The sequence below is a fragment of the Mauremys reevesii genome, linkage group 1, assembly GCF_016161935.1.
Source record: "Mauremys reevesii isolate NIE-2019 linkage group 1, ASM1616193v1, whole genome shotgun sequence".
Classification (NCBI taxonomy): domain Eukaryota; kingdom Metazoa; phylum Chordata; order Testudines; family Geoemydidae; genus Mauremys; species Mauremys reevesii.
In genome coordinates, this window is record NC_052623.1 from 307,878,284 (window position 1) to 307,897,168 (window position 18,885).

General features: G+C 43.6%; 1 protein-coding gene across 20 annotated transcripts in view; it reads right to left on the reverse strand.

The window, feature by feature from the left end:
• The window catches only part of NRCAM (neuronal cell adhesion molecule), a 295,081-nt gene that overhangs the window by 49,270 nt on the left and 226,926 nt on the right, over positions 1 to 18,885 (reverse strand). For all 20 annotated transcript variants that reach the window (XR_005589872.1, XM_039506264.1, XM_039506274.1 and 17 more), the window contains 7 exons: positions 18,259 to 18,360; positions 16,442 to 16,639; positions 16,258 to 16,328; positions 15,078 to 15,303; positions 14,647 to 14,762; positions 3,894 to 4,098; positions 3,503 to 3,625 (listed from right to left, as the gene is read on the reverse strand). Coding sequence is in view for 19 of the 20 variants with exons in the window: in XM_039506264.1 (XP_039362198.1) it covers positions 3,503 to 3,625; positions 3,894 to 4,098; positions 14,647 to 14,762; positions 15,078 to 15,303; positions 16,258 to 16,328; positions 16,442 to 16,639; positions 18,259 to 18,360 (1,041 nt within the window). In the remaining variant the exon portion in view is untranslated. The remainder of the gene's footprint in view (positions 1 to 3,502; positions 3,626 to 3,893; positions 4,099 to 14,646; positions 14,763 to 15,077; positions 15,304 to 16,257; positions 16,329 to 16,441; positions 16,640 to 18,258; positions 18,361 to 18,885) is intronic.

Below are 18,885 nucleotides of genomic sequence, written 5' to 3' on the forward strand. Positions count from 1 at the left end.
GCTCCTCTGAAACAGTCGGCTTTCTCCCATCTCTTAGTTTAAAAACTGCTCTGCAACCTTTTTAATGTTAAGTGCCAGCAGTCTGGTTCCACTTTGGTTTAGGTGAAGCCCATCTCTCCTGTATAGGCTCCCCCCATTACAAAAGTTTCCCCAGTTCCTAATTAATCTAAACCCCTCCTCTCTACACCATTGTCTCATCCACACATTGAGACTCTGAAGCTCTGCCTGCCTATCTGGCCCTGTGCGTGGAACTGGAAGCATTTCTGAAAATGCCACCATAGAGGTCCTGGATTTCAGTCTCTTCCCTAGCAGCCTAAATTTGGCCTCCAAGACATCTCTCCTACCCTTCCCTATGTCATTGGTACTTACATGTACCACGACCACCGGCTCCTCCCCAGCACTACACATAAGTCTGTCTAGATGCCTCGAGAGATCCGCAACCTTTGCACCAGGCAGGCAAGTCACCATATGGTTCTCCCAGTCATCACAAACCCAGCTATCTATGTTGCTAATGATTGAATCTCCCATTACTAACACCTGCCTTTTCCTAGTGACTAGAGTTCCCTCCCCAAAAGAGATAACCTCAGTGCAAGATCATTTGGAAGGAGGGTCCCAACTATGGGAAGGTTTCCCTCTGCTCCCGTTGACTGCTCTACTTCCCTGGACCTTTCATCCTCCTCAACAGCGCAGGGGCTGTCTGACCAGAGGTGGGACAATTCTACAGTGTCCCGGAAAGCCTCATCAACATACCTCTCTGCCTCCCTTAGCTCCTCCAGTTCTGCCACCCTGGCTTCCAAAGCCCGTATGCGGTCTCTGAGGGCCAGGAGCTCCTTGCACCGAATGCACACATATGCCACCCACCCACAGGGCAGGTAATCATACATGCCACACTCAGCGCAATAAACTGGGTAGCCCCCACTCTGCTGCTGGGCTTCTGCCTGCATTCTCTACTACAGCTACCAAGTTAATGAAAGGATATTGTTTAAATCGGCTTGCATCCGAAGAAGTGGGTATTCACCCACGAAAGCTCATGCTGCAAAACGTCTGTTAGTCTATAAGGTGCCACAGGATTCTTTGTTGCTTTTACAGATCCAGACTAACACGGCTACCCCTCTGATGTTTAAATCAAGAAGTTTTGAATATAGTTTAGTTTACAGGTTTTAAAGAACGGCAAGTGAACCTTGCCCCCTTCCCACTCCCCTTCCAAACTCCCTTGCGAAACTCCCTGTTAGCAGCCCTGGTCACAAAGCTCCTTGGTCGCTTGCTCACTGCTTTATAAAGCCCTTGCCTTCTTGAAAGCCTTGCCCACTGACATAGGCTCAGCCAATTAACAGAGGCTTCTAGCTTTCAAACCTTACTTTGAAGCTCCCAGCTTCCAACTGCCAGCCACAGCACACAATCCTTCAAACAAACAAACACACAAACACACACACACAAACAGAAGCTCAGCACACAGCAAGTAACCCCCAAACACAAACACACACTACAGCCACTTACCCCAAGGGTCCTGTATTTGCTCCTTCTTCACCTGGAGAACTCCCTTGCAAAACTCTCTGTTAGCAGCCCTGGCCAACCTCCTGCCAGGCCCTCCTTCTGATCCCAATGCTTGGGAGATAGGGGGGTCAGGGTCCCTCCATCATAGTCTCACAGCTCCTACGGTAGAACTGACCATCTTCTCTGACTGCTGGAGCCTGTTGCAGCCATGTTTTGCAGCCATGTGGGGTGAACTGTGGCACAGCCCCCCTCAATCCCAGTCATGGGGGCCCCCAGTCTCCCTCCATTGACAGTTCGCGAGGGGGACAGAGCACTACTGCCTCCCAGTGGCACTGGCTCAGCCCCTTCCAATCCCCCGTTAATCAGAGCCTGAAATCACTTGGCTTGCCCAGAACAAACTGTCCTGCCTCAGAAGTCCTGGCCAGTCACAACCTGCAGGCCCCCACTGAGAAGCTCATCGCTGCTGCCACCAGTTTGAATATGTTAGCCTTCCTAACCATGCCACCTCCTTGCTCAGGAGAGCGCTGGATCATCATCAAGGTGCCCCTCTCCTGGGGTCTGCCTTCTGCCCCAGGGCAGGGTGGGGTCATGGGCGCTGCCCTCTGCTGTACAGGTTTCTCCCTCCACTCTTCTATTTATCTCTTGCCAAGCAGAGGTGGCCACCCAGAGAACTATATTTTTATGCAAAGGCACCGCAGGCTGCTTTGCCTGAGGAGGGCACCCAGCTCCCGCTCTTCCCTCTCAGGGCCAAGGTCCCCTTGCCTCTCCGCATTAGTCAGTGCCACAATCAGATCACTGTGGGCATGCTCTCCCAGCGCCCCGCCTCAAGTCACAGACACCGGCCATGCTGCCCCATCTAGTTTGTACGCACATGGTAAAAGAGGTCGTTACTTTTCAACTGTACTTGAAAGACAAACAAGATGACTCTTAGGGACTCAGTCTTTCAGAAAATACATGAAACAATTCCAGACCATTTGCAGTCATGATAAATCTGAACATTTTTGTAAAATTATATTCTGCCTACATACATTCCCCATACATGTCAACTGGGGAGAGTACTTTCTATCCCAGAAGTGTTGTGTAATGGTACTGTGTTCTGTTGAACCATTGTTGTTACATTTTATCACAGAGCTCTCTGATCTCCAGTGGTGGATAAAGTGATTACTATATATTCGATGTAAAATCAGTTAGTAAGTTTTATAAAGGGATCCAAGCGTATGATATATGTTACATGTCAGATATTTATCACGATCATAGCAGAGAGCTCAACTGTATTTATTAGAGTAACAATACTGTATTTCTGCTATCATTTATAAGAATTACATTGCTTCCAGGAGCCCAAGTCAGGGTCAAGGACATATTATACATATAAAGAAATGGTTCATGCCACAAAGAACTTAACATCTAACTTAAGATAGAAACATATGAAGTAGATGTGACAAATAAATGGAAGGAATGGAGGAGGGAGGACAATTAGTTGGATTTGAGTCATTCAAAAGTTTTTGGTTTTTGAGGGGTTTAGTTCTAAGATGTAAATAAAACAAAAATCTTGAAAACACCAGCTACCTGCCTAACCATTATCAGTTGGCTATTTACTGTAGAAGTGGGGATCTGAAGGAGGACAGGTTAGTGGCTTTCCAGTTTAGATTGAGAGGGTATTCCATGACTTGTTTATTGCTTAGCTGACAATTACACATCAGCTTTTACTTGCATTTTGGGATGAAGCATGGATCAATTCATTGTAGAGAAGTACAAATAAATAAAAAAATAAAAAATCCCTCAGTTGTAGCCCAGGGGATGAACTCTTTCATTTGCGACCACTGTCAATGTAGATCAACCTTTACCATATTTTAACAAATATAACATTCAGTATGATTTATTTTTAATTTACAGAATGTATACCACAGAGTTGCTGTAAATTGTGAAAAAACTACTGAATTAAGGATATAAATTAGTATTCAGTAGGCAGGTCTGAGACAGGTTTTTTATTTTACCATTATTTACTTACTTGGTTGAAACTTTAGTGTATACGCTATCAAAACACCATTTGGGTGAGTAGGTAGACCCCATTCCAAAGTGAGAGAGTCCAGTGTTGGATTAGTAATCTTCAGAAAGGAAGGTGAGCTAGGAACTTGTAAGAAGAATATATGGTAAATGCTAAGTATATGGCACTAGAATGTCTTATAAAATACTATGGCATAACTTCTGTATCACCCTTACATTTGCTTTCACTTTTGTACATAAAAACATAATGTTTAATATCGTGTCTAATATAAACCCCCAATTTTATTTCTTTCAGCTACCCAAGAAAGTTTAAAATTTAAGAACAATCTTACAACATGTTATTTTTGAACTTATTACTAAGCTTAGTTTTATACTTTAATTTCCTCATTTCATACCTCCTTCAGGAGTCTTAAATAATTTGTCAGGGCTTGCTGGTCCTTCCCCTTTACCATTAACAACTCTAACATTCAGCTTGTAAGAACTATAAGGCTCCAGTCCCGGCAACATTCCATGTGTCTTGTTTCCACTGAATGTCAGAATCTTTTTCTCCACATGCCGCCGCCTTCTTTTAGATAAACTCTGTACTTTCCAGTAGTAAATCTAAGCATTAAAAAAAAAAAAAATCTGTAGTGAGTATTTTGGTGTTCCAGTTTTGCAAACTGGTAGCAATGATTTTTTCATCAATACCTAACTACTTTTTAAAAGGTGGTTACTTAGGACTAGAGAGTGGCTTTTCAGCAAGCTCCATGTAAGGGGCAGCGCATAGTTGCACTGTCCCAGAAGCAGACCAAGGATCAGACTGTGACTTTCAGAATCTTGCAGACATGTTTGTGTGTGAAGGATTTTTCTAGTCTGGAGTGATAGGCAAATCATCAAAGGAGACCTACGATCCAGTCCTGCAATGAACTACACACAGGTGCAGGAGTCTGCCTGCCTTCATCTCACTGCAGGATCTGGGTCTCAGTCTGAGACAGGCTGAGGATGACCAATGAAGCTTCTTTTGCAGTCCATTTTACATATAAATCATTTTTTAAAAAAGGAACTTTCCCCCTGAGCTCTTGTAGAGGCTGTTCTTTCTTCACATCAGTTCATGTTCTCTTGCTTCTGAACGCTTAACCCTCTTTAATAAGGGATGGATATATGAAAGTGAATGAACAGACACTTGGGATGAATTTTAAGCAGATAGCCATTTTATTTAACAGTAATGAGGGGGGTTATGTGCCCTGCCTCCCCTGCACTCACACTAAGCATTTAACACTGTGGTGTTCAGAACTCCCATCACAGAACTAATAACTAAGCTCATCCCTAGGACTCAGCTCATTTTTGAATCCTCTCCACCTCCCCAACATGGAGGAGTAGGAAGCTCCCAAGGTAGGACTTCAGGTCTCCCCTTTTTCCATCGGTGAAAGGTCCCCCACCACAATCCCAGGTCTCATTTACCCCTGGGATCCGGTCCCTTTTATCCTTATCCACATTGGACACCAGCCACAATTTGTGGAAAGCTAAGCAGTCTTACTTTCCTAATGTTAAGCCTTTTTAAGTCTTAATGCTATAACCTCCATGATGTTGCAAGGAAGGCAAAGAAACTCACCAGACCAGACCCTCTTACCAATTTGGTCCAATGGGAAAAAATTCCTTCCTGATCCTAAAATGGGCAATTAGTCAGACTGCAGCACCCTAAATAACAGCATCAATATTATACTAAGTATAACAACTAACCAGTGAGTCCATTCCCCCATGTCCAGCCAATGAAAAGGCAGCAGACCTGGCAGAAAGTAGCCCCCAGTTGTAATAATTCACCCGACAAATATACCTTTATTGTGAACCCAACTGTGGGAACACTGACAAAAGTTTACAAATGGTTCCAATCACATATAACAATAAATGTTGATGGAAAAGGGAGCAAAAAGGAGGAAGACTGAATTAGCCTTAACAAAAAGTCTTGTTATTACTCAAGACTTTGTTAAAATCATGTCCGATAAACAAGAGATGTGTGGGACCAGAAATCAATAAAGAAATGGCTACTTACTGTAACTGTGGTTCTTTGAGATGTGATGGAGATGTGTATTCCAAATAGGTGTGCACGTCCCATGTGCCAGAGTTGGAGACTTTTGCCTACCAGTAACCGTAAAGGGGCGGTGCTCACGCCTTGTGTCTGCAGTCCCTCCCCTATATCAGGCAGCACTGCCTCAATCACTCTCAGTTTCTTCACACTGAACATCCAAGGAAGACTCCGAAGCACAGGGGACGGAGGGTGGGTTGTGGAATATACATCTGCATCACATCTCAAAGAACCCAATTACAGTAAGTAACTACTTACTATTATTCTTCGAGTAGATGTAGATGTGTATTTCAACTAGGTGACCAGTACCTCCATCTGGAGGTGGGGCTCAGAGTCTATCTGAGTAAGGATCACAGGACCGCTGTTCTGACATTAGTGTCCGCTCTGGAAGAAGCAGTGATTGTGTAATGATCCGTAAGTGTATGTATGGATGCCCTTGAGGCCGCCCTACAAATGTCCAATATGGAAATGTCACTGAGTAATGCTACCGACATTGCCTGTGCTCTCGTTGAACATGTCCATATCTGTTGAGGAGGCGTAGCTGATGCTATCTCATATGCAGTCTTGATACAAGACATTATCCATCTAGAGATGGTCTGCAAAGAGATTGCTTGTCCCTTCATGCAGTCCACATTTGATACAAAACAGGCCAGGCAAAGCATGAAATTGTTCGGTCCTGGTCAGATAAAAGGCTAGACAGCATCTAACATCTAATGTATGGAGGCATTGCCCCTCAGGGGAGGAATGCAGCTTGGGGAAAAATACAGGCAAATACACCGCCTGGTTCAATTGAAACTGAGAGACCACCTAGCACACAAACTTCGGATGTGGACAGAGCATAACCTTATCATTGGAGAACTGCATGTAAGGAGACCCTGCCATTAGGGCCAGCAACTCACCCACCCTCCTGGCAGAGGTAATGGCCATCAAGAATGCTGTTTTCTGAGACAGGAAAGGCAGTGGAAAGGAAGCAAGTGGTTTGAATGGAGGCCCCAGTAGAGCTGCTAAAACTATGTTCAGGTCCCACAACTGGCTCTTGTACTGGAGGATGCAGGTGGAGAAATCCTTCCAGAAATCTCATCACCATGGCATTGGAGAAAATCAATTTTCCTTGGAGAGGTGGATGAAATGCCAATATTGCTGCCAAGTGCAGTCTTAGAGAACTGAGTGCTAAACCAGATTTGTGAAGGTGTAGCAGGTAGTCCAATATGTCCAGGATGGAAGTCTCTGCTGGATGGCTCCACAGGCCAAGGACCACATGGAAAACCTTTTCCACTTCGCCAAGTAGACTGTTCTAGTGGAAGGCTTCCTACTGTTAAGTAGGACCTGTTAGACAACCTCTGAGCAACACTTTTCCTCCTTGTTTAGTCATGCACCAGCCACACCATAAGGTGCAAGAGGCTGATCGCAGGATGCAAGGTGCAGCTGTGAGGAGGTCAGGAAGAAAAGGAAGTGGCATGGGTTGCTGAACTGAAAGAGTGAGGAGGTCCCAAAATCAGCACTGTCTCAGCCATGATGAGGCGATCAGGATGAGCCTGACTTGATCCACCTTCAGCTTGGCAATGACCTGGGGAATGAATACAGCAGTGTTGACTGCTAGCTGTAGTGCAAAGCATCGGAGAGGGAGCCCAGGCTGAGCCCTTTCAAGAGCAGAATAGGTGACACTTCCTGTTTTTCCTCACTGCAAAGAGGCTGATCATGGGGATGCCCCACATTGCAAAAACCATCCAAAGGGCCTCTGCCTTCAGGGACCATTTGTAGCTTGGGGAGAAAAACCTGCGGAGATGATCTGCGAGGTGGTTCTGGATCCCTGGTAAGTAGACAGCTATTGGGGTGATTTCTTCTTCAATGCAGAACTGGCACAGGTTGGTCACCTCCAGGCAGAGTGATCTGGAGTGAGCTCCCCCTTGTTTGTTCACACAGTAAGTTGTGGTGGTATCATCGGTGAGTATGTGAAACGCTGAACATCTGATATGGTCCCAGAAGGCACGACATACATTGTGGATGGTCCAAAGCTCCAGCACAATGATGTGGAGCAAGATCTGCTGTCCCAACCAGAGGCTGCACCCTCAACAAGTCCAGATGCTCCCCCAACCCAGAAGGGATGTGTTGGTAGCCGGTGACTTGGTAGGAGAGGGCTAAGTGAAGGGAATGCCTTGCACATATGTGTGGGGACTCACACCAGCACAGGGACTCCAGGAATGATGGAGGAAGGTGAACCAACCTATCCAGAGAATGCAGGGCAGGGCAGTAAACCATCCTGAGCCACATCTGAAGAGGGCACAAACACAATCTGGTGAGTTGTACCAACCACCTGGCCCAACAGGCTCAGACACATGCCGACTGTTGTAAACGGTTGTGAATGCAGATCAAGACACATCTGTCGAATCACCTGGAAGTGGTTGGTCAGCAGAAATGTCCTTAACCTCGTGGAATCTAGCAGGGCCCAATGAACTCTGTTTGCTGAGTGGGAGCCAAGACTGACTCCATGGTGTTTAAAATGAGTCCAAAGAGGTTGAGTAAACATTGCACGGTATCAATATGGGAAAGAACCTCCTTTCTGGAGCCATCCTTCAGCAGCTAGGCATTGAGGTAGGGGAAGATATGGATTTTCTTCCATGACTATGGGCATGCATTTGGTTAAGACTTGGGGTGGGGAGGGAGGGAGAAGAGAGGCCAAACAGGAGCACTGTGTACTGAAACTGTCAGTCTCCTACCATGAAGTGAAGAAACTTCTTGTGATTCAGCAGAATGGCCACATGAAAGTAAGCATCTTGAACGTCCAGAGCAGTGAACCAGTTGTTCTGAGACAAAGCAGGGAGGATACCTCCTCCACCGCTCCCAATGCTAGCAGAGAGCTGACCTGCTCAAAGAGCAGTGTCTCATGAGAGGGGGTCCCTTAAGAAGGATGGGGAAGGGAGGTGGCGAGTGGGCTTGGAGAAGAACTGGATAGCACAGCCCGATCTGACAGTGTCTAGGCCCCACTGTCGGAGGTAATCAAGACCCAGACATTGTAAAAATGGGCCAGCATGTCCTCAAAGGAATGGGAGGAAGAACAACTGGAACAGTGCTCTGGTCCAACAAGTCAAAATGTCTGCTTACCAGGCGCCAAAGGAGGGCACTCAAGACCGAGTGCTTCCTCTTATGAGACCTGTCCCTCTTCCTGGAGTAGTCTTGCTGTTTCGAGGGGGAAGGGCTGCAAAAATGAGTGCTGAAGCCTGTACAGCTGCTGTTGCTGTGTCCCACAGTGGAGTCTCTGTGAGGGTGGCACATACACTCCCCAAATACCAGCTCTGTCAATCCAGTTCCTTTCATGAGCACCCAAGAAAAACATGATGAGAATAAGAAAGGAGAAGCGCATGAAGGAGTCGGGGCTGAGGTATTCAAAACTGGAATTGACAGAGCTGGAGATTCACCTCTATTCATTTACTCAGCAAAAGGTCAAGATTTTCACTGTATGGGGGTGCGTCTCTAGCAACACATACTCTTTGGTGTGTGCTAAGTACTACTCAAAAAATTTCAGTTAGCCTAATGGTGTTCTTTTAGACTTAAATGTGATGGTTTAATCCCCCTCAGAGTATATTTGTTTTAGTGCTGTGTCACTCTTCTCTTGATTACAGGCTTCAGACTTTCCCAGAATGAATGCGAGCTTCCCTGGCATAATTACTGAGATTCTCCTTGGCACCTTTTACTTTATCTTTCAGTCTCTTTAAAACGATTCTCCAGAGAGTGTTAAAATTTGCCCCCCCTTAAAATTTTGTATTACTCCTAGGAACATCACCCTCAAATATATCAACATTTATTTTGCAGGGTTACTGTTAGGCTGTGTGTGTGATCCCACACTAAAATTACTAGAGTAAGGTATATGGGGTAAAATCCTAGCTCCAGTGACATCAATGGCAAGATTCCCATTGAATTTAATGGAGCCAGGATTTTACCCATTAAGAATATGAAAAGATGGACTTTGTTAGTACTGGAAAGCCCATTTAGACAAAGAAATCTGTTATGCAATATCAGATGCCTTTGGTTAAGAATCTTATTTTTGTCATTGTGACTTCTAATTTGTTTTAGTTTTAGTTTATTTAGAGGGTCAACTTAAAGGTGCTAGTATCATGCTATCCTGTCAGGGATCAGGTTATATATATTGCTATCAGGATTTTAAGTTTATCAAGCTCATGTAGCTTGATCTTGGTTTCAATTACATCAACTATAAATGTTGGATTGATTTCAATTATAGTAATAACAGGACCTACTTGTTTTTATTACTTTTCAGGTGATAATATTGTTTGTTATTCCAGCATAAGGTACTGTGGGAAGACTTACAATATAAAAAGAGTGTCTACAGAGCAAGAGGCTTCCTTCTGAAGGAAAGAGATTGGTTCTATTGGTTTTCAATAGAAAGGATAACTCTTTATGCCCTTCAGTTTTGGGCATAAAGTTGGCAGAATTTGAGGTAGGAAAACAACAAACTGCACCCTGGCTGACCAGATTCATGCAACAGCATTTCTTGAAACACCTTGAAACGTCTTCCGTTCTGTAGTATTCCTACAAAAGTATTATGATCAGAATGAGTGTTTAGCCTATGGAGAAGTTGTAATCAGTTTGGATTTTGCATCTGTTCTGAACAGCTTGGCAGCATTTTTACAAATCCAAAGTTTATTAGGTAACAGAAAAGGAAAGAAATGAGAGCAATGTAGAGTATGTGGCAAATGTGACCTAAAAAGATTGGTCAAGAGAAGGAGAGTTACAAATGTTATAAAATTTGCTACGAGGAAGATATGAAATAAAAATACTTAAGAGTAAAAAAAAGAAGAAAACCCCAAACAAGGATATACTAATATTTTCGTTCACATGAGCCTTTCACACAGGTTCAGCATTGACCAGTTTAGCTTGATCCTGACCAGTTTAGCTTGAACTCCTGCTGGTAGTAGTAGAATCAACATTAAACCAGGGCTGAGTCATGACATGTTAATTTTCAGAAATGTTGAAGTCACAAACTTTTCTGAAAGCACTTTAGTATGGGAATGTCAGCAGTCAGGCTGAAAATTATCTCTGACTGAAATGAACTTGGAGGACATCCTACCAGGTGATGCAAAACAACCTTACTAAGAACAGATCAAATAGGTGGTCTATTTATCTGGAAACTGACAGGATCACTACTTCATACCAGTGCTGGCTCTGCGATACAAGGTGCCAGAGCTCTGATCGGTGAAGAAAAGGTGATTTGGTAGGGGAATGTGAAGTTCAAAGATAATATGTTATATTATTCACATAGTTCAGCCAGGAAAATGAATTAATAGGGAGAAGGGGAGCAGCACCACTTAAAACAATGTGTGTGTTTGTATTTAATCAGAATGATTCACTGCACTCAATGGTATTAACCTGGGGCCTGATCTACTTGCCATTTTGCAAATGTGCAAGGGTGAGCTGGGTGTAACCTGCTTCATGCTGCAGCTACCCACATGACTTTCTATTCCCTGGCTGGCTCTCAGTCATGTGACACCTGGGCACACCTTCTCCATTGAGCCGTGTACTCATTCCTAATGTAATGCTGCACATCCAATGACCAAAAGGTTTGAAATCAGCTCCAGTAAATACATGCAGTAATCCTAATATAGAAGTCATTTTGTTTTCCAGAAAGGCCTGAATTTGGCTTTAGGACTTTGCTGTTGTCTCACAAAAGGTAACTGACTGCTCTGTAAACCATAGAAATAACTATGACATTTGAAGTACACTGTCTTTGTGAAGTAGTTATTCAGATTGGGCCTGCTCCAACCCCCACTGAAGTCAACATGAGGCTTTCCATTGATTTCATTGGGAGCTGGACTAGGCCTATTGGGATGTATTACCATGCAATGCAGTGTTATCCAAAAGTCTTACTCCTGACTACCACTCCATTTATTTTGTGCCATCAGCAAATTTTACCAGTAATGATTTTGTATTTTCTTCCAGATTGTTTCAGAATGCAGTCTTTGAGAATACCCCTTATGGCACACTGCTAGAGGCACCCTGCTTCAGTTTTCTATCCTGGGTCTTCAACGTGCCACACAGCTTCCAATAGGGAGTGACTTAACCCTCCCACTGAGTCACATAACAGTCCGACCCCTTCTGCAGTGCATAAGTCCAAAAAACAAACAAAACCCACATAAAAACCAGAGTGTCTTCTGACCCAGTTTTTAGCTGGTGACAGCCCTTCCTCTCAGGGTCTATCCTTGCTAGCTAACACTCTTCAATCCTCCTGGACTTTGCTCAGGCTTTTCCCGCTCTTTCGAAAGTGCCAACTAGATGTAAGATCCATCCTGGTGTCCTTCTGCAACCTGGTGCCTCTCTACCTGAAGTTTCCCTGCTCCCCGCAGATCCCCTTTAGTTCTCCTCCATACCATCACCCTCCTCCAAGGCCTACTATCACAGGAGCCCCCCCCCCCCGCCATTCCCCCTTTTTAAACTGAGCCTTTACTGAGCTGCAGCTGAGAGACAGCTAACCAGTCATAAGTGAGACTGGCTTATGTAAGTGTGAAGTCAGTCTAATGAGACAATGCAAACAACAGCAGGATAACAAGGGAAGAAAAATAACTTTTCAATTGGCAATGAGAGTGGCCTGTTTCAGACAGTTGACAAGAAGGTGTAAGTAACAGTAGGGGGAAATTAGTATTGGGGAAATTAGGTTTAGGTTTTGTAATGACCCAACCACTCTCAGTCTTTATTCAGGCCTAATCTGATGGTGTCCAGTTTGCAAATTAATTCCAGTTCTGCAGTTTCATGTTGGAGTCTGTTTTTGAAGTTTTTTTGTTGAAGAATTGCCACTTTTAGGTCTGTTATTGAGTGACCAGAGTTGTGTTCTCCTACTGGTTTTTGAATGTTATGATTCCTGATGTCAGATTTGTGTCCATTTATTCTTTTGCATAGAGATTGTCAGGTTTGGCCAATGTACATGGCAGAGAGGCACTGCTGGCACATGATGGCATGTATCACACTTGGTAAGGCAACTCCCATCCTTTCATGTATTTATATCTGCTCCTGTATTTTCCACTCCATGCAGCTGATGAAGTGGGTTCTAGCCCATGAAAGCTTATGCCCAAATAAATTTGTTAATCTCTAAAGAGCCACAAGGACTCCTTGTTGTTTTTGCTGATACAGACTAACACGGCTGCCACTCTGAAACCTTATGTAACACCCAAGGAGATGGCATAGATTCCTGGGACTCTGTCTGCTGGCAGCTCAGGAGAGGCACACTGTCCCTGGCAGGGATGGGGAGCCAAGGCAGACTCAGAGTCAGCCCAGCAACCAATAGGGAGTGACAGGCCCTCCCAGAAAGAAGCCATTTTGGAGTCAGTCTGGAGCCAGCCAGGAAAAGGGCAGGACTGGCTGTGTGGGGAGCTGCTGAGACCCAGGCCTGCAAGCAGGGTTCCCCCTGAGAACAGGCCTCTAGGGACCTGACAGCAGATCCCTCAGCTGGGCTTTTCCTTCTCCACTGATGATTCCCAATTTGTAGTGTTTGCTGGGAAATTTCCCCAGCCAGGCTGAGTTCGCCTTCCAGCTCCCTAGGTGAGACCAGTCACCACATGGTCAGCTCTGCTAGTCCAGGGCTGCTGCCTGCTGAGTGTGTGACTGGAGCAGGGGCAGCTCTAGAAATTTCACCACCCCAAGCAGGGCGGCATGCCACGGGGGGCGCTCTGCCGGTCGCCGGGAGGGCGCCAGGCGGCTCCGGTGGACCTTCCGCAGGCTTGCTTGTGGAGGGTCCGCTGGTCCGCGGCTTTGGTTGACCACCGGAGCCGCGGGACCAGTGGACCCTCCACAGGCGTGCCTGCGGGAGGTCCACCGGAGCCGCCAGCCACCCTCCCGGCGACCGGCAAAGCGCCCCCCGCGGCATGCCGCCCCAAGCACGCGCTTGGTGTGCTGGGGTCTGGAGCCGCCCCTGGACTGGAGGCTGGGCTAGGAGGCTACAGTTTGGATGTTAGGGTAGTTGTATAACCTACACCTTGAGCCCTGCACCTCTGTGGTGAGGGGAAATCCTGGGACCGATGCAGCCTGATTCCTGCCTGAGAAGGATCCCAGCCAGCAGACAGCAGCCCCTCCGCAGTGACTGAGGAGTTCAGCGTCATCTCAAACCTGAGGATCATTCATGGAGTTTGTGAGTGCACTGTCTTTTAGTTAGTTGATCAGGGAATTTGTTTTGGGGACCCCCTACTCCCTGAATGGTGTCCACAAGCCAGGGAGTGAGGGTTTGAGGATTTTATAACGTGCTGCATATTACACCTGTGGAGGGATTTACCACCTCCTCCCACTTGTGAGTCCTTTGGGCTGTACTGAACCCAGTCAGCCAAACTGCTAAACCACTGCAGAGGAGAATTTTGTGGTTATAGGTCATCAAGGGCCCCAGCAAAGTATGCATACCAACTGGACACTAATTTTACATTTGCTACATCAAGTCACAGGTATTTTCAGTGTGGGCACCGGTGACCCTAAAATAGTATTTCACGCTGTTATGTTGTATTTGTCTCCTGTTTAATATAATTATTGTGTTGAATATATTTTTATGTGTTTGTGTTATTTCTTGGAAGTCTCCAACAATCTGGCAAGTAAGTGGGGATTCCTCTGTAGTTAGGATTTTCCACCCAAGATGCCCTGGTGACCCTGCCAGGAAGGAGCAAGGGGGTGGAGGCACCACCAAATAATTTCATATGACAAAAAGAAAGAAGATTCATTCTGCTGAGTGGGTGGCGGGATCCAAAAGAACCCAGACCTGTCCATGAAAACCTGGAAGCGGATTGGCATTAAAGTAGGTAACCAGGTGGAGAAGGGTCCTACGCTTAGATAATCAGATTTTAATCCTTGTAATATGGACTATATTGATTTTGCACAGTGATAATTATTTTTAACCAAAATTCCATGGAGGAATAAGTTAATTGCCTTACATATTTGCCTTAAGTATATTATGTCAACAAATTATCAACCAAAATTGTGGTATAATAAAAAACCTAAAATACTCATTTTATATTGCAATTACCTCCCTCCCAAACACATATACACATTAAGAGAATTTTATTTTGATAGATGAGGATATAAAAGCTTCTACCATTACTTACCCTGTATCCTTGAAGGCGTCCTCGGACAGTTTTTAGTGGAACGGGGTCCCAGTGCACCTTGGCTAATGTGCTGTTAACAATGTGCACCTGCACGTTGCCTGGAGCAACCATTGGTACTGTGTGGGAGAGAGATGCAACGAATCCCAGATTATAATCAGAGACTATATGAACAGATAATACACTCATAAAGGAATGGGTCACACTGTTGGCTCATCTAGCAACTGTTTGTTGAAGTGGGCCTCAATAGTCATACCGCTGAGGTTTATGAAGCCTCTGACTATCCTCCAACGATTTGAAGTTTACAATTTTCATTTATTACATGAGAGAAAAATTCCCTCCCACAAATTTTCAATAGCTTTTTTAAAATCCCTCTGTGACTTTGTATTTGGATATTTTTAATTAGTACAAGTCAGTAAGTCTGAGAAACTTACAGTCTTCCCCAGAATGTCCAATCACCTCTGCAGGTTCTGGTGCATATCCTAAGTCATTTAAAGCCTGTACTTTTATCTCATATGGAACAAAGGTTGGTGTTCCAGATACAATATATTTTGAAACATTTGCAACTATAACAGAAGTCCACTCATCACCAACATCTTTCTGACGCCAACTGACTTTGTATTGAAGACCCGGTCCATTGGACTGAAAACCTTTTAAAGGCTAAAATGAAAAAAAAAAGAAATGAATGCATTAAAATTATTTTATAACATTTGTAAAGAAGAGCAATCCAGGATAATAACAAAATCATAGGCTTCTAAAGAAGAACCAAGGTATAAAAATTAGCCTGATTCACCATGTGGTTCCCCCAGCTTTATACCAGTGTAATGCTATTGAAAATTCTGTATTATGCTGTTTCGTTTTCATGCTGGTGTAATTTCAGTTACACTGGCATCAAAGTGAAATAATGCATTTGTATATCACCTGGAACATTTTGAAAAGCAGAGAACCTAATCACTAAGTGTTTTAATCATGCAAGCTAACTGATGTAAATATAGTCTTGTCAGTTTTCTTCAGTCGTGGAAGACAGCTACTACGAAAGAGCTAAAAGAAGTTATTATAAATCATATTTCCCAGAGAGCTGGAACCTTTTCAAAGCTGTAATGGGAAGCTGACTTTGCAGTATTGGGTAGTTGGGAATCTGTGTTTAGAAACAGAATCAGAATTATTGCCTTGTAAGTGTCAGTACAATGCATCGACAAACAGCTTAATGTCGGAAGGTATAATGATAATTTAGTTTATAATAAAGCTTAGTGAAGAGTTAGGATTTAAATCTGAATTCATTCTAAAATTATGAGGATAACTGATTTAAGATACTATGGATATATTTTAATCTTAATGCATGAAAACTCTTCAAGTTATCCTAAATTAATGAGTTTGTCAGGAAGATGGAGAAACCACTAATTAACCAAGGAGAAAACAGTCCTTTGAAAATATGTTTCTCACTGTGAGTATTTATTTACATTTGCCCCTCTATTTAAGAAAAGAGAAAGGTTCAGACAAATTAGTGGATTTTTATTTTGTCTCAAACAAGCACCAACTATAACATCTATTAATTTATTCAAAGTTGATATTTTTATTTTCTAGAAAATGTTATTGATAGGCTAAAAAACTTACCTCCCATATAATCACCAAATTATCGGGTTCTGATCCTATCCCTTGAACACCGGAAGGATTTTCATCTGGCTCTAAAAGTTAAATATTTATAATTGAGTAAGGCCCGACTGTTCTTTGAGTTCTCAATAATTCAATGGCATCTAAAGAGTAAATTGATTACTGGTAAATGGTAGTGTTTATTTACTTGCAGCTTTTGTTAGGTATTGTTCAGATGCTTCACTTGGCTGACTTCTACCAATCTCATTGACAGCTATTACACGGAATGAATAGTTAACATATGGAGACAGCTTTAACTGTACAGTTGTCTGAGTCCCACGGACTTCTGTCTGGTAATGCCATACCCCTGGTTCATGCATTCCATCTTCATATTCAATGACAAAATCTATCAAAAAAAATTGAGTTCAATTATACGTCCCAAACTATAACATTCCTAAGTATCAGAGACTAGCACAGTCATTTATGAATGAAATAATCATAAGTCAACAATCCAATCTACACTAAATATTTTTAAAATAAACTTGAAATTATAATAAATAAGTTAGAGAACACAACTGAGCATTCCTTGGCATTCTAACTGTAAGTAAGCATAATTCTATTGTAACTGTCTTAGCTGCCTGGATACTGCCACAACAGGAGCCTTAGAAATACCATACTGAGAGAAAGACACAATAGATTAAGTTTCAGCACAGAAATAAGCACTGAGAGAAAACATTGGAAATTGTATATGTAGTGTGATGGATCTGCTAAGCACGGATTGTAACTCCCATCAGCCCTCCCCACTGCACATCCCTATCCTCTTGGCCAGGTACGGGGAAGGGTCCTGAATGAGGAAGTGGCCGGGCTCAACTGGGAAGCGGTGGCTGTTTGCCAAGCCAGGAGCTGCAGCAAAATCGGATGCAGAGAGGAATCTGTGGGAAATGAACATAGCTCCATGCAGGGGCGGCTCTAGCTTTTTTGCCGCCCCAAGAACAGCAGTCAGGCTGCCTTCAGCGGCTTGCCTGTGGGAGGTCCGCCGGTCCCGCGGATTCGGCGTACCCGCCACTGAATTGCTGCCAAATCCGCGGGACCGGCAGACCTCCTGCAGGCAAGCTGCCGCAGGCAAGACACCGAAGGCAGCCTGCCTGCTGCCCTCGCAGGGACCGACAGGGTGCACCCTGCGGCTTGCGTCCCCAGGCGCGCTCTTGGAGTGCTGGTGCCTGGAGCCGCTGCTGGTTCCATGTGTGAAACAGGCTGTGACCGCTGGATGTTACAGCTGAGTGCAAACTGTGTGGGACTTATGGGGGAGCAACAGTGTCTTGGGAGGGAGCCAGTGCAGAAGGGCACCAATGAAAGACACTAACAGAGCCTGGTCTGGAAACCTGCAAGCTCCTGTTTGCTGGAATAGAGACTGGAATGGATAGCACACCCCACGCACTAAGCCTGAATGAACTGCTTCCGGGGCCCAAAACAAGATGTTTATTTCTGTCAAAAGTCTGGCTTTGAAAAGATCAGAACCACCATCTGGTTTATAATTTTGAGAAAGTTAATGCCTTTCTGTCAACAAAGATTAATAACACATAAAGATATTGCTGCCAATGAGCTTTCAAATTCAACTGTCACACAGGTTAGTTTAAGATTTTAAGGGCATATACCTTCAAAAAATGTATGGGAGTAACTTTATTTCAGTGGGGCTACACATGTGATTAAAAATTTACTCCTGTATGTATTTGCAGGACTGAGCCCTTAAAAGAGGTTTCACATGGATGTAAGTGTCTGTGCTACTGGTTGTGACTGCAGGATTAAGGGCTTTTGACTGAACTCTCTGGGGCAGAGAATGTGTCCTTCCGTATGTTTGAACAGCATGCAACATGTTTTGGGTACCACTGCAATACTGGTAAATAATAGTAACAATGAAAGAATGTATTTGCTAAGCTTGCTACACAAAGTTATATTTCAAAACTCTTTAGAATCTGAAAAATTAAAACAATGAATTTTTGTTCCAGTAAATATAACCAAACATACTTGTAATGGGGCTGTTATTGTCATATCCTGGTATCCAGGACAGCTGTATGCTTCTTTCTAGCTGATCTGTTAATTCTAAATCAAAGGGTGGATTTGGACGATCTGTAAACCAAATAAATACATAGTAACTAAATATAACAGATTAAACAGTTTATTCCTGGCAACAATTCTCACATTTCAAACAAAACTTTTCCAAAAAGCACAACAATAAAGAGATCTACTTTCATTATGCAGATGATTTAGTGGCCATTTGCATGCAATTGTAATGGAATGGATAAGAACTGATGTTGCTGAGAACTTTCTAAATACATTTGTAACAAGCAAATACTACTGACGGAAACGCTATGCCTGATTGTTTTGCAATATAAAAGCTACTGTAATGAAAAGCAAAGAAATATGAAATTCATGGTTCAGCATCATGTTCAGTTAATGATTAATGAATATGAGTAGCTAGCTATTATATATGAAATAAAATCTTTGGTCATGGAAAATAAAGAAGTGCAGATATTAAAAAGAAACTGTTTCAGAATTACTACAACTATTTCATGCGTCAATTTAAGAAAGATGCTCTGCAATAAGAAAAACAAAGACATTTTACTTTTAACCTACACATTTTAAGAAGCCGGA